This window comes from Solenopsis invicta, chromosome 12 (genome assembly GCF_016802725.1).
Source record: "Solenopsis invicta isolate M01_SB chromosome 12, UNIL_Sinv_3.0, whole genome shotgun sequence".
NCBI lineage: Eukaryota > Metazoa > Arthropoda > Insecta > Hymenoptera > Formicidae > Solenopsis > Solenopsis invicta.
Window position 1 is genome coordinate 19,057,545 of NC_052675.1, and position 15,890 is coordinate 19,073,434.

The following is a 15,890-nucleotide window of genomic DNA, read 5'->3' on the forward strand; positions in this document are numbered from 1 at the left end:
ACATACGCTAATTATACAGATAAGTGTCATTGCCTGCGATACAGTCATGGGTAAAGACGCCACTTCATACTTGCCAAACCGTTGGTCATTCGACTGTTTCCCGATTTCAGTGACTGATGACGGTTAGAATTCTTTATGTTTTTATTAATACGCTGAAGATGACTCCAAAGCGAGTCGAAACGTTTGTTCGTTTTTATCTTAGAAATGAATAAATGATTTAATATTAATATTTGTGATTGCGCACTTTTACCCGCGCTGACTCTCGGTAGCCTATTTTCTAATTATTAATTGTGTTTTAATTGTAAAGAGATAAAATATTTGTCATCAGATATTGTAATATGTATTATATAATTTATTACATTCAATCAGACAATCAGTATTTTCAGTTTATTTTAGGAATCGTATTAGATGTAATTATAATATTCTAATTTAGATTGTTACAAAAGCCGTCTGTCATAAAACATGATTATTTGTGCATAAATGTAAAATACAAATGTTACTTACATTAAGGCAAATACGTATTTATTGTGATCTGTAATTTCCAGTGCGGTATAGTTGGATAAAGACAGGTATTTATGAAGAACGTTATGCGTTTCCTAATATGATTGCACTTTTGAGGTAGCAATTTTGTTCCTATTTTCTAATTTGTTACAAGTATGCTGAAGTTGCTTCACAATTAGTGAAAATCTTATCTAGAGAGAGAGAGAGAAAAAGAGAGAGAGGGAGGAAGGGATGAAAAGAGAGAGATATCTGATTAATAACATACTTTACGGTCATTTAGTATGACACTTGACACATGAGAATTTCTTGATATTCACATGTGTAAAGTTTCATACTTAATGACTCAATAATTGTATTTAGTTTTGTGTTATTTTTGTGTATAAACATTATTTTTAAAAAGTTTAATATTTATCATTCCCGTAATACTGTATTAAATAATGTTTGATTTTTTAAAACGTTGCTTACAGTTACTTAAAAATCTGGATAAAATTGTTTTCGATATACACCATTGATAAAGTCCTCAGATACTTTTCTTGAAAATATTTTCATGAATTTAATGCATGTTTTTATTTCTTAAATTTTTACGTTTTTATTTCTTTGTCAAATTGTTCTTACAGAATAATTAATGTACCATTTGCTCTTAAACAATTTTCGTTTAACATGCCGAATTTGTTTTTGAAATTTAAATATGAATTATGTTACTATTTTATTGGATTTTTTTTTGTGAACTTAAGATATTCTATAACTTAAAGGTACATATACTCGAATTTTTAATAAAAATTAAAGTAAATTTATAATTTTAATAAAAATGTTTTAAATATTACAGATTTACTTTAATTATCATTTTTTTTTCAAAAAGAAGTTTATTATGTAAATCTTTTCATGGATTTTTACAATATTTTTAAAAGTATGTTTTCTTCTACTAGTAATATACAAATTTTAAAAATATTACATATATTTATACAATGTTGTTAATAACTTAAAATTTTTTTAATTATCACATTACTTTATTAAAGTATAACATTTTCTCAATTAGTCAAAATTTTCTTTATTTACAATAGTTATAATCTCTAAGTATATTTAAAGCATAGATTTTAAATAATTCCAATTAAACGATTTAAATATAGCTTTATTACACCAACATTATGTTAATTTTACCGTAATGAATATAGTACCGTAAAGTAAGTTATCGAAGCACTTGTTAGCTGTAATAAATTTTTTTGAAAAATTATTTATTACATATTCATTAAGTTATCTAGCACGATAAGTACTTGCGTAATATATATTTTTTACCATAGCAGCACTTTCTAAGGATCCCACAAACAATCCACCAAGATTCAGATTAAAAGCTTTATTACCTCTTAGCAACAGAAATATTAGCATTTTCTGTATACGTAATGGCGCTATGTACCATTTAACGTTATATCTATAAAATAATAAATGACACTTTAAAAATATGTGTGATGAATATGTATAATATATTTGTAACAAATTTTGCTGTACTTATATTATTTTACTTAAAATTATTTCTTATTTTGATGAGATATTCCTCAATGTCAAAAGAGAGAGTATTTGTATAAGATTACACTGTGCAAAAATATATCTTACGCGGTAGCAAATACACGGTTATTGTGATCCATAACTTCTTGAGCAGTGTAGTTAGCCATAGCCATGTAGAGGTACAAAATAAATATTATTACACTAAATAGCACAAATTCCTCAATGTTCTTAATTGACGCAATCTGTAAAGAAGTTTATTGTGCTTAATTTTTCAGCTTTTCATGCACGAGAGATTTAATAATTTTTAAATAATTTTTTATAAGAGATTATAAAAGATTATGAAATGCATTACATATATAGTGAATATTTAGGTGTTACTGTATCAGAAACATATTTTATAACACGATATAAGTTTTCTAATATAGCGCGTGTCATTTACACCAAAATATTCATCATATAATACACAATCTTAAATTATAGATGCATTACATAGTTGCTGTAACGAAAAAAATTATACATAAATAATTACATGCGGAAGACAAAAGAAAGTCGTGAAATAGGTATAGATTGATGATATATTATAAAATAAATTGTTGAATTCTAAGAACAACGATTAAAATTACTTTTTTATAGTTTATTTATAGACATTATTGAACAATTACTGGTCATTAGTGTTTACTGCGTTTTTATAAAAACTGATTTTCAACAGATCTTTTTTTAGGTAATTGAGATTTTTACAAATGTATATTCTTTATGTTAGTTTGAGTCTTTAACTCTAATATTTACCCTGAATTTGTGTACATATAAGCACATATTTTTTACTTAATTTTAATATCATAAAATAATGTTTTGTTATACAGAAACATGTTTAAGTATAAAATTAAATTTACTTCAACAAGAGAGCAAGATGCGGAAGCCATGCCAGACGCTATTATAAAGAAGAACGATCCTTCAAAGCTTTTTATAAAATATTGAGAAAACCTTTAAGAATAAAACAATATTAATATTATATTATATATAGATATTGTATTTGTTGGATATACTAACTGTGTAGCTTTGCGATGAATATCTATTGCGTAGATTATTCCTTTATAAATTAAAATTTTGTTTTCTTGAGTAACATTTTGAAGTATACTTGTCATCATTGCTTTTTCAATACGAAGGCTATAAATGATTTTGGTAAACAATTTAAGAAAATTTACTCAGTTTGGAGCTTGTTTTATATTGATGGTTCACACGTTTAAGTAATTTTGCTTAACAACTTTTAAATAACGGTCTTTTACTATTTTCGACACATTTAAAGTTAACGATGAATGTAAATAAATCAAAAAAATTTTATAATGCCTTAAATGTTATTTTTTAATAGCATACACTAATATATTTGTTCAAAAACATTAAAAAAACTAAAAAGTTTTTATATTTTTAGTCATGATTGTAATACCTTTAATACAATCTAGTTCAGGTGTTAATTTTTTGCAATGAAATTTTTCACAGTTTTTTGGAAAGTGGGACATTCTGTAAATGAAATTTAGTATAAAAATTATTAAATTGCTCAATAATTTAGTATTATTTATTTTGATATTGTGCAATAACTATGTTACAGGTCCGACGAAAATGCAGTTAGCATATGCCGAAGTTTATAGGGAAAATTATTTTTTAACACTAAGCTTTGCTGTGACCGATGCAGGCTATCTTATATTTATGTTTGACATTTTCATTAGTTCAAATTTTAAATTTATTAATTAACATTTATAAATTATAATAATTGGTCCTTCTTTTTATTAATAACATTAATTAGTAGTGACTTTAATAAATATTAATTACTGGCTAAAATTTTTTAATTTTTATTCAGAAAATGTTCTTTATAACATACATACGATTATCGGATAATCTTTGTTCCTTTATATAAAGATTGAAAAAAAACTGATCAAATTTTAATTGTAAATATCTTAAATACTCTAAAAGTCCGTCATTTAAGTATAAACAATTTTATGACGCAGGAAAGAATTTTTATGTCACAAATGTCCAACGTCTGATTCACAACTATTCCAAAATGTGAAAGAATATAATGAAACCTTAGAATATAATAGAATTTTGTAATAATGTACAAAAATTCTCCTCGTATTTTTTTTTTTACTAGACTAAGCCTATCTAACCCATCTTGTGAGTTAAGGCGACTTCCATTTCTTCATTATTTTGATAGAGCGAGACAAAGTTTAAATAAAGAAAGGATACATATATTATTGGATGTCAGAGATATTAATCTTATCCGCAGTTAAAGTTTGAAATTTGGCCCCTCAAAGAATCTAGTTGGACATCCGTGCTTTATATTATCAAGTTCAAAATTATTTGAAGTGTATAAATTTTTCTAATGAGTCATCATAACTTGTGCAGTAATTATAATTTATTTAAATTTGTTTGAATAAATAGGTCAAGCTTTACTTACAAATACTCGTACTTAACTTTACCTGGCAATATTAAACATTCCGCAAATATACCAAAAATATGTTAAGAACATCGTTCCTACTGCTAATATTGTAGTTACACCTATCCACATGGATGCGTTTAAGTGTAAAAAAATTAAAAAGTAATAGTCTTCTTGATTAACAAAATATTCTGTTGCGATATAAATCCTTGGATGTAGTCGGGAATTGTTCATAGACAGCATTACCCCGATAATAAGGGGCCACATTTGCGATATGAACAAAACAGACATAAAGCATACACCAATTACTAAGAGGAAGATTAATCAGTACAAATATTAACAATGTATTTAAACAAAAAATTAATTATATTTTTCAATATTATGTAAATTTTCTAATATTAATAATTTATTGAAACTTAATGCATGTAAAAAACGTTGCAATATAAAATCTTACTTGTAAGTATAGCCGTATATATTTGTGCTACTTTGCCGTAGTTTTCTAAGATATCAATTTCATTTTTGTTTTTTAATTCCTTATAAGTATGTAAAATTTGTTCCAGTGAAAGCTTCACCTATCATATCAATAACATTTATCCTTTTATTTAATAATCTCTCATGCGTGGGATATCTATCGTTTATAATTTTTCTATGTTGCTACTTAATGCGTAATTTATCTGTATATGACATTTATGATACCATTATGTTTCAGAGACATATTATATACATAAATAACACAAATATCTAATTATTTTGCAAATATTATAAGGAAAATGTCACTCAAAATTAGCATATTTTGTTACAAAATATACATGCTGCAAAAAAACAAGATTATAAACTTATTCTGAAAATATTTTTACATTAATGTTTTTGAAGTTGTTGCATTATAAATTTGAATATCTAAAATGGAAGAAATATAGCAGCTGTATGATTCATAAGGGAAGTATTAAATTATAATTTTAATAAAACTTTACGTACATACATATGCGACGAAGTATTCAAATAAAAAAAGGTACCGGAACTACACATGAGTTATATGGCATAGCACAAATTTGCTGGAAAACATAGTAACTTAAACCATTCAACGAAGGATAATTTTCTGTTATGAGGAATCCGACTAGGATGTCATAATTACATGATGACCTTTTTCTCTTCCCACCTCTTTCGCGCAAATTAGTCATTTATGACAAAAAATTGTCTTCACTTTATCATGCATGTTCTATAGTGACTTTGTGGGTAAATAATTATAATTTATAAAGAATAATGTAAAGAAGTTTATATATACAGATATAATTGACCTTATGTTAATGATTAGCGAATAATAAATATCTATTTTATGACATCGATAACATTATGAAAAAGTAATTATTTTCTAAAATGAACCACTCTGTACATTTAAGTAAAAAAATATTAAAAATTGTGTATCAAATTATATTGTAAAGTCGGAACGTCGAGATAATTCAACCAAGATTTGAACTTAAAATGTTTTATTCTTATTTGTAGTATCTGTGGTGTTGTGCAACAATATTGCGCAACAAAAAATATTTTGGTCGTCTATGAACTTTATTGGTCGTATGATTTTTTTTTATTATCCTACAATATCATATCGAATGCTTTATATTATATAAATTACAAGATTGATAAGTTAATGCTTTTAAATAAAATAAAATAATGAAATATGTTAATAAAAATTTTGTAAAATAAAAAATTGTTTTACAAAAAAAAATTTGTAAAATAATAACCTTCGTAAATATAAAAAAATTAAGAATTATAAATAAATATTAAATATTATGTAACTAGGATCTCAACACGTTGCAACTATTAATTAAGTTTACGTTAAAAAAAGTTTTTTTTAGTTAAAGGTATCAAAGATTTCGATATCAGATACATTATTTTTAATTTTCGAATTTTAATTGTAGATTTGAAATTAGGACCATAAAAATTTGTCATGTATGAAATTTTTTCTATGAAATGTTATTTATCGTGGCGTTAAAATTGCGAATCTGTAGTGCTAAATATTCATATCCATCCAGAACATATCAAATCATCATCTTTTGAAGACAAAAACAAAGAAACAAAATTACTATTACCGAAACAATCACAGGAACATGTACAAAATGGAGACGATTTTCACTCATGAGAAAAAATATTGAAAGAGATGTATGTATATAAAATTTTACTATATGTGTGTGTGTGTGTGCGTGTGTGCTTGTGTGCGTGCGTGTGCGCGCGCGCGCGCGCGCGTGTGTGTGTGTGTGTGTGTAAACCATAATTAATGTTTTTAATCCGGTTGATTTTATCAGTTTAAATTTTTGATAGTTTCAGTTCAAATTTGTAATCAGCGATGTTAAAATATTCCACATATATTAAAATGCATCAGTTATTATTTAAAAAATATGTCCAACAAAAAGTGACAGTTTGTTTTAAAGAACCACAAAAGAAATATGTGTAAAAATATATTTATTGAAGATATTTGACTAACACTAATATATACTTGACGTACCACATCGGCATTAATCCAGAACGAGTTGTATTTAACTGTGACAAATATGAAGAAAAACGCAAAAGATAAAATCTTGATGATGAAATTAGTTGTGCAATCTGAGGTCACAAATGTTGTAAACTGCAAATAATAATTACATTGAAGAAATGCATTTACATTCAAATAAATATCACTTCTTATGTGATTCATAAACACAGACTCATACATACACTCTTTCCACCACAATCATTGTTTTATGAAAATGTTTAACGGAAGCTACATATTTGTAATTACTACTTACTTCTAATTTTAACTTTTAAATAACAATAAGTATATTTCAGCGCGATTGCAAAACATTAAACCAGTTATTTGACCTTGTACATAACAGAAAAGTACGACAAAAAAAATATCTCTAGCTTTCTCTTTTCTTCTTTTTTTTCTTTTTCTATTTTTTTTTAAGTAATGAGAATAATTTATAAAGTTATACCTGAAATACTATAAAAGTTATTAGAATGGTAAGAAATACTGGAAATTGAACTTGCGCAAACTTCGATTTCTGAAAAGGCCATAAACCAATTGCGAGCAAAAGTAATCGATTGAACCGAAAGCGTTCTATCTCGAGACGAACCATATCTGACGAGCACGGAAATACATTTGATCATGAAAAAAAATAAGAAAGTACCCTTAGAAGGGTATAAGAGACTTATACCCTTTTCTTAACTAAGGACCTTATAACTTTTTTAACATTAATGCTAACGTAAATTACCTAATGAATACAAGGGAGAATAAAATATTGCAAAACATTTTTTAAGAAAATTTAACATCGTTTTGAAAAGTATTGTATGATTAAATTATGAATTCAATGTCGAAGGAAATTTAACAGATGTTTATATCCCATGAAGAAATATTCTACTCGATAGAAAGACGCGCAGGCGCACTCAACCTTTTTCAGTAAAACATTGTATGGTATTTCATTCTCGTACGCGCACTTCTAAGGTTCGAATCTTTAGAGAAACATCAAATTTATTATACTGGCTGTTTATTCTTGATAACATACTAATATTTATCATTGTATTCTTTGTGTGTAAAATAAGTGTCATGAATATGCAGCATTGGTAAGTTAATATATTTTTAACTAAATTATTTTAAAGTTAATAGCTTATTCATTTTTTTAACGTTAAATATTTCATGAATAACGAGCTATTTAGTTAATTGTAAAAACAATTAATTAATTTTGTACTTTCAAAATTTGAACACAATTAATATTTGGAAAATGGGCTAATGACAGTCAGCGCAGATAAAAGTGTGCAATTACAATGAGTGAGTTATCAAAATAATTAAGGTAATTATTTGTTATCTAAAACAAAACATACGATAATTATACAGATAAGTGTTATTGCCTGTGACACAGCCACGGGTAACGCCACTTCATATTTGACAAACCGTTGGTCATTCAACTGCTTCCCGTTTTTGGTTACTGATGACGGCTAGAATTCTTAATTTTTTTATTGATACGCTGAAAATGACTCCAAAGCGAGTCGAAACGTTTGTTCGTTTTTATCTTAGAAATGAATAAATGTTTTATTATTAATACTTGTGATTACGCACTTTTATCCCTGCTGATTCTCGATAGCCTATTTTTTAATTATTAATTGTGTTTTAATTGTAAAAAGATAAAACGTTTGTCATCAGATATTGTAATATGTATTATATAACTTATTACATTCAATCAGACAATCAGTATTTTCAGTTTATTTTAGGAATTGTATTAGCTGTAATTATAATATTCTAATTTAGATTATTACAAAAGCCGTCTGTTATAAAAAAAAATGATTATATGTGCATAAGTGTACAATGCAAATGTTACTTACATTGTGGCAAATACGTATTCATTGTGATCCGTACTTTCCTGTGCGATATAGTTTGATAAAAACAGGTATACATAAAAAACGTTATGTGTTTTTCAACATGATTGTCCAATATGATTTTGTTCCTATTTTCTAATTTTTTACAAGTATGTTGAAGTGCTTCACAATTAGTGAAAATCTTATCTAGAGAGAGAGAGAGGGAGGAAGGGATGAAAAGAGAGAGATATCTGATTAATAACATAATTTACGGTCATTTAGTATGACACTTAACACATGAGAATATCTTGATATTCACATGTGTAAAGTTTCATACTTAATGACTCAATAATTGTATTTAGTTTTGTGTTATTTTTGTGTATAAACATTATTTTTAAAAAGTTTAATATTTATCATTCCCGTAATACTGTATTAAATAATGTTTGATTTTTTAAAACGTTGCTTACTGTTACTTAAAAATCTGGATAAAATTGTTTTCGATATACACCATTGATAAAGTCCTCAGATACTTTTCTTGAAAATATTTTCATGAATTTAATGCATGTTTTTATTTCTTAAATTTTTACGTTTTTATTTCTTTGTCAAATTGTTCTTACAGAATAATTAATGTACCATTTGCTCTTAAACAATTTTCGTTTAACATGCCGAATTTGTTTTTGAAATTTAAATATGAATTATGTTACTATTTTATTGGATTTTTTTGTGAACTTAAGATATTCTATAACTTAAAGGTACATATACTCGAATTTTTAATAAAAATTAAAGTAAATTTATAATTTTAATAAAAATGTTTTAAATGTTACAGATTTACTTTAATTATCATTTTTTTTTCAAAAAGAAGTTTATTATGTAGATCTTTTCATGGATTTTTACAATATTTTTAAAAGTATGTTTTCTTCTACTAGTAATATACAAATTTTAAAAATATTACATATATTTATACAATGTTGTTAATAACTTAAAATCTTTTTAATTATCACATTACTTTATTAAAGTATAACATTTTGTCAATTGGTCAAAATTTTCTTTATTTACAATAGTTATAATCTGTAAGTATATTTAAAGCATAGACTTTAAATAATTCCAATTAAACGATTTAAATATAGCTTTATTACACCAACATTATGTTAATTTTACCGTAATGAATATAGTACCGTAAAGTAAGTTATCGAAGCACTTGTTAGCTGTAATAAATTTTTTTGAAAAATTATTTATTACATATTCATTAAATTATCTAGCACGATAAGTACTTGCGTAATATATATTTTTTACCATAGCAGCACTTTCTAAGGATCCCACAAACAATCCACCAAGATTCAGATTAAAAGCTTTATTACCTCTTAGCAACAGAAATATTAGCATTTTCTGTATACGTAATGGTGCTATGTACCATTTAACGTTATATCTATAAAATAATAAATGACACTTTAAAAATATGTGTGATGAATATGTATAATATATTTGTAACAAATTTTGCTGTACTTATATTATTTTACTTAAAATTATTTCTTATTTTGATGAGATATTCCTCAATGTCAAAAGAGAGAGTATTTGTATAAGATTACACTGTGCAAAAATATATCTTACGCGGTAGCAAATACACGGTTATTGTGATCCATAACTTCTTGAGCAGTGTAGTTAGCCATAGCCGTGTAGAGGTACAAAATAAATATTATTGCACTAAATAGCACAAATTCCTCAATGTTCTTAATTGACGCAATCTGTAAAGAAGTTTATTGCCCTTAATTTTTCAGCTTTTCATGCACGAGAGATTTAATAATTTTTTTATATTTTTTTATAACAGATTATGAAGTATTATAAAATGCATTACATATATAGTGAATATTTAGGTGTAACTGTCTCAGAAACGTATTTTATAACACGATATAAGTTTTCTAAAATAGTGCATGTCATTTACACCAAAATATTCACTATATAATACACAATCTTAAATTACAGATGCATTACACAGTTTACTGTAAAGAAAGAAATTATATATAAATAATTACATACAGAAGACAAAAGAAAATCGTGAAATGGGTATGGATTGATGATATATCATAATATAATTTGTTTAATTCTAAGAACAATGATTAAAATTACTTTTTTATAGTTTATTTATAGACTTTATTAAACGGTTACTGGTCATTAGTGTTCACTGCGTTTTTATAAAAACTGATTTTCGACTAATTTTTTTTTAGGTAATTGAGACTTTTCAAATGTATATTCTTTATGTTAGTTTGAGCCTTCAACTGTAATATTTACCCTGAATGTGTGTACATATAAGCATACATATTTTACTTAATTTTAATATCATAAAAATAATATTTTGTTATACAGAAACATATTTAAGTATAAAATTAAACTTACTTCAACAAGAGAGCAAGATGCGGAAACTATGCCAGACAATATTATAAAGAAGAACGATCCTTCAAAGCTCTTTATAAAATATTGAGAAAACCTTTAGGAATAAAACAATATTAATATTTTATTATATAAATGTTGTATTTGTTGGATGTACTAACTGTGTAGCTTTGAGATGAATATCTATTGCGTAGATTACTCCTTTGTAAATTAAAATTTCGTTTTCTTGAGTAATATTTTGAAGTATACTTGTCATCATTGCTTTTTCAAAACGAAAGCTATAAATAATCTTGGTAAACAATTTAAGAAAATTTACACAGTTTGGAGCTTGATTTATACTGAGAGTTCATGTTTAAGTAATTTTGCTTAACAACTAGATGACAGTCTTTTACTATTTTCGACACATTTAAAGTTAAAGATGTGAATGTTATAAATCAAAAGAATTTTATAATGCCTTAAATGTTATTTTTTAATAGCATACACCAATATATTTGTTCAAAAACATTAAAAAAACTAAAAAGTTTTTATATTTTTAGTCATGATTGTAATACCTTTAATACAATCTAGCTCAGGTGTTAATTTTTTGCAATAAAATTTTTCACAGTTTTTTGAAACAGGAGGAATTTTATAGATGCTAATGAGCATAAAAATTCTTAAAACGCTGATCAATATTAAATTACTTATTCCGATTTCGTGCAATAACTATGTTACAAGTCCAACGAAAATGCAGTTAGCATAAGCTAAAGTTTATAGGGAAAATTATTATTTAACACTAAGATCCGCTGTGACTGATGCAGGCCATCTTATATTTATGTTTTATATACATTTTCATCAGTTTGAATTTCAAATTTATTAATTAACATTAATAAATTACAATAATTATTGGTCCTCTTTTTTATTAATAACTTTAATTAGTACTGACTTTAATGAAGATTAATTACTGGCTAAAATGTTTTGATTTTTATTTAGAAAATGGTTTTTATAATATATGTTACGGTCATCGGAGCTTTGCATCTTCATATAAAGATTTTCCAAAACTGACCAAATTTTAATTGTAAATATCTTAAATACTATAAAAGACCGTCATTTAATTATAAACAATTTTATGATCCAGCAAAGAATTTTTATGACACATATGCCCAACGTCTGATTCACAACTATTTCAAAATGTCAAAGAATATAATAGAACTTTGTAATAATGTGCAAAATTTTTTTCGTATTATTTTTTTTCTAGACTAAACCTATCTAACCCATCTTGTGAGTTAAGGCAACTTCCATTTCTCCATTACTTTGATAGAGCGAGACAGAGTGTAAATAAAGAAAAGATACATATGTTATTAGATATCACAAATATTAATTTTATCCGCAGTTAAAGTTTGAAATTTGGCAAAGAACCTAGTTGGACATCCGTGCTTTATATTATCAAGTTTAAAATTATCTGAAGTGTGTAAATTTGTCTAAAGAATTATAATAATTTGTTCAGTAATTATAATTTATTTAAATTCGTTTGAATGAATAGATCAAGCTTCACTTACAAATACTCGTACTTAACTTTACCTGGCAATATTAAACATTCCGCAAATATACCAAAAATATGTTAAGAACATCGTTCCTACTGCTAGTATTGCAGTTACTCCTATCCACATGGCTGCGTTTAAGTGTAAAAAAATTAAAAAGTTATAGTCTTCTTGATTAACAAAATATTCTGTTGCGATATAAATCCCTGGATGTAGTCGGGAATCGTTCATAGATAGCATTACCCCGATAATAAGAGGCCACATTTGCATTATGAACCAAATAGACATAAAGCACACAACACTTACTAAGAGGATGATTAATCAATACAAATATTAACAATGTATTTAAACAAAAAAATTAATTATATTTTTCAATATTATATAATGTTTTTACTATTATTATTTATTGAATTTTATAATATTTAAAAAGCATTGCAATATAAAATCTTACTTGTAAGTACAGCCGTATATATTTGTGCTACTTTGCCGTAGTTTTCTAAGATATCAATTTCATTTTTGTTTTTTAATTCGTTATAAGTATATAGAATTTGTTCCAGTGATAACTTCACCTATCATATCAATAACATTTATCCCTTTACTTAATAATTCCTCATGCGTGGGATATCTATCGTTTATAATTTTTCTATGTTGCTACTCAATGCGTAATTTATCTGTATATGACATTTGTGATATCATTATGTTTTAGAGACATATTATATACATAAATAACACAAATATGTAATTATTTTGCAATTGTTATAAATAAAATGTCACTCAAAATTAGCACATTTTGTTACAAAATATACATGCTAGAAAAAAACAAGATTATAAACTTATTCTGCAAATATTTTTACATTAATGTTTTCGAAGTCGTTGCATTATAAATTTGAATATCTAAAATGGAAGAAAATATAGCAGCTTTATGATTCCTAAAGGAAGTATTAAGTTATGATTTTAATGAAACTTTACGTACTTATATATGCGATGAAGTATTCAAATAAAAAAAGGTACCGGAACTACGCTACACATGAGCCATATGGCATATCACAAATTCGCTAAAAAACAGTAACTCAAGCCATTCAACGCGAAGGATAATTTTCAGTTATGAGGAATCCGACTAGGATGACATAATTACAGGTACAAGATGGCCTTTTTTCTTGCCATCTTTTTCACTTACTTAAATCAGTCATTTATGACTAAAAATCGGCTCCACTCGATCATGCGTGTTCTACAGTGACTTCCTTGGTAAATTTTTATAATTTATAAAGAGTAATGAAAAAAAGAAATATATATGTATGTATATAATTGCCCTTATGCTAATAATTAGCAAATAATAAATATGTATTTCATGACATTGATAACATTATGAAACAATAATTATTTTTTATAATTAACCGCTCTGTATATTTTAAGTAAAAAAATATTAAAAATTGTGTATCAAATTATATTGTAAAGTCGGAACGTCGAGATAATTTAGCCGACTAAGATTTGAACTTAGAATGTTTCATTCTTATTTTTAGTATCTGTGATATTGTACAACAATATTGCGTCACATAATTATTTTCGTCTATGAACTTTATTGGTCTTGATTTTTTATATTACCCTACAATATCATATCGAATGCTTTATATTATATAAATTACAAGATTGATAAGTTAATGCTTTTAAACAAAATAAAATAATGAAGTATGTTAATAAAAATTTTGTAAAATGAAAAATTATTTTACAAAAAAACATTTTGTAAAATGATAGATTTAATAAATATAAAAGGAAATTAATAATTATAAATATTAAAGATTATGTAACTAGAAACTCAACACGTTTCAACTAATAGTTTAGGTTTACGTTAAAAAGAATTTTTTTTGTTATAAGTATTAAAGATTTTGATATTAGATACATTATTTTTAATTTTCGAATTTTAATTGTAGATATGATATTAGGACCAGAAATATTTGTTATGTATAAAATTTTTTCTATGAAATTTTATTTATCGTAGCGTTAAAGTTGCAAGTCTGTAGTGCTAAATATCCAAATCCATCCAGAACATATCAGATCATCATCTTTTGAAGACAAAAACAAAGAAGCGAAATTACTATTACCGAAACAATCACAGTAACATGTATAAAATGGAGACGATTTTCACTCATAAGAAAAAATATTGAAAGAGATGTACGTATATAAAATTTTACTATATATATAAATAAACCATAATTAATGTTTTTAATTCCGTTGTCATATTGATTTTACCAATTTAATTTTTGATAGTTTTAGTTCAAATTTGTAATCAGTGATTCCAAAATATTCTACATATATTAAAATGGATTAGAATATATTGAAAAAATATGTCTAACAAAAAGTTATTGTTTGTGTTAAGTGACAACAAAATAAATGGGTGTGAAAATGTATTTATCGAAGATATCTAACTAACAATAAAACTAATAAATCCTTGACGTACCGTATCGGCATTAATCCAGAACGAATTATATTTAGTTGTCAAAAAAATGAAGAAAAATGCAACAGATAAAATCTTGATGATGAAATCAGTTGTGCAATCTGAGGTCACAAATGTTGTAAACTGCAAATAATAATTTTATCGAAGAAATGCATTTACATTCAAATAAATATCACTTCTTACATGATTCATAAATACAAAAACTCATACACACACTCATTTCCAGCACAAACATTGTTTTGTAAAAATAACGGAAGCTACATATTTGTAATTACTACGGAATTACTCCTAATTTTAACTTCAAATAACAATGAGTATATCTCAGCATGATTGTAAAAGATTAACCAGAAAAACCAGTTATTTAACCTTGTACATAACAGAAAAGTACGACAAAAAATATATCTCTAGCTTTCTCTTTTCTTCTTTTTTTCTTTTTCTATTTCTTTTTAAATAATGAGAATAATTTATAAAGTTATACCTGAAATACTATAAAAGTTATTAGAATGATAAGAAATACTGGAAATTGAACTTGCGCAAACTTCGATTTCTGAAAAGGCCATAAACCAATTGCGAGCAAAAGTAATCGATTGAACCGAAAGCGTTCTATCTCGAGGCGAACCATATCTGACGAGCACGGAAATACATTTGATTATGAAAAAAAAAAGAAAGTACCCGTAGAAGGATATAAGAGGCTTATACCCTTCGTATAACTAAATGTCTTATAACTCTTTTAACGTTAATGCTAACGTAAATTACCTAATGAATACAAGGGAGAATAAAATATTGC

The 15,890-nt window shown here is 25.6% G+C and overlaps 3 protein-coding genes across 7 annotated transcripts in view; 1 reads left to right on the forward strand and 2 right to left on the reverse strand.

Annotated features, from left to right (window-relative positions):
• The window catches only part of LOC105202583 (non-structural maintenance of chromosomes element 3 homolog), a 314,468-nt gene that overhangs the window by 35,169 nt on the left and 263,409 nt on the right, over positions 1-15,890 (forward strand). The window lies entirely within an intron of this gene.
• Positions 1,487-7,543, reverse strand: LOC120359123. The gene is made up of 9 exons (XM_039455600.1): positions 7,393-7,543; positions 6,927-7,046; positions 4,881-4,998; positions 4,470-4,734; positions 3,049-3,165; positions 2,892-2,982; positions 2,110-2,243; positions 1,795-1,927; positions 1,487-1,706 (listed from the first exon to the last, which is right to left on the reverse strand). Exons 1-9 carry the CDS (start codon positions 7,534-7,536, stop codon positions 1,656-1,658), a joined length of 1,173 nt encoding a protein of 390 aa, XP_039311534.1. The 5' UTR covers positions 7,537-7,543; the 3' UTR covers positions 1,487-1,655.
• Positions 9,737-15,770, reverse strand: LOC105198296. Of its 4 annotated transcripts, none has more exons than XM_039455597.1 (9): positions 15,582-15,770; positions 15,107-15,226; positions 13,103-13,220; positions 12,692-12,782; positions 11,296-11,412; positions 11,141-11,231; positions 10,358-10,491; positions 10,043-10,175; positions 9,737-9,954 (listed from the first exon to the last, which is right to left on the reverse strand). In XM_039455597.1, the coding sequence occupies exons 1-9, from the start codon at positions 15,723-15,725 to the stop codon at positions 9,904-9,906; spliced, it is 999 nt and encodes a 332-aa protein (XP_039311531.1). In that variant the 5' UTR covers positions 15,726-15,770; the 3' UTR covers positions 9,737-9,903. The 4 variants fall into 4 exon arrangements, with proteins under 4 accessions (XP_039311531.1, XP_039311528.1, XP_039311529.1 ...); XM_039455594.1 differs by having other exon boundaries at positions 12,692-12,956; XM_039455595.1 differs by lacking the exon at positions 15,582-15,770 and adding an exon at positions 15,318-15,448 and having other exon boundaries at positions 12,692-12,956.

Excerpts from the sequence above, each read along its gene's own strand:
- LOC120359123 (XM_039455600.1), bottom strand. The coding sequence starts at position 7,536 with ATGGTTCGTCTCGAGATAGAACGCTTTCGGTTCAATCGATTACTTTTG. Across the intron at positions 4,999-6,926 it reads TCTGGATTAATGCCGATGTG|GTGAAGCTTTCACTGGAACA; the intron begins GTACGTCAAGTA and ends TTGATATGATAG. Across the intron at positions 3,166-4,469 it reads GGAATGTTTAATATTGCCAG|CCTTCGTATTGAAAAAGCAA; the intron begins GTAAAGTTAAGT and ends AATCATTTATAG.
- LOC105198296 (XM_039455594.1), bottom strand. The coding sequence starts at position 15,725 with ATGGTTCGCCTCGAGATAGAACGCTTTCGGTTCAATCGATTACTTTTG. Across the intron at positions 12,957-13,102 it reads ATATACGGCTGTACTTACAA|TAAGTGTTGTGTGCTTTATG; the intron begins GTAAGATTTTAT and ends TCATCCTCTTAG. Across the intron at positions 9,955-10,042 it reads CCTTAGAAAGTGCTGCTATG|CTAACAAGTGCTTCGATAAC; the intron begins GTAAAAAATATA and ends AATTTATTACAG.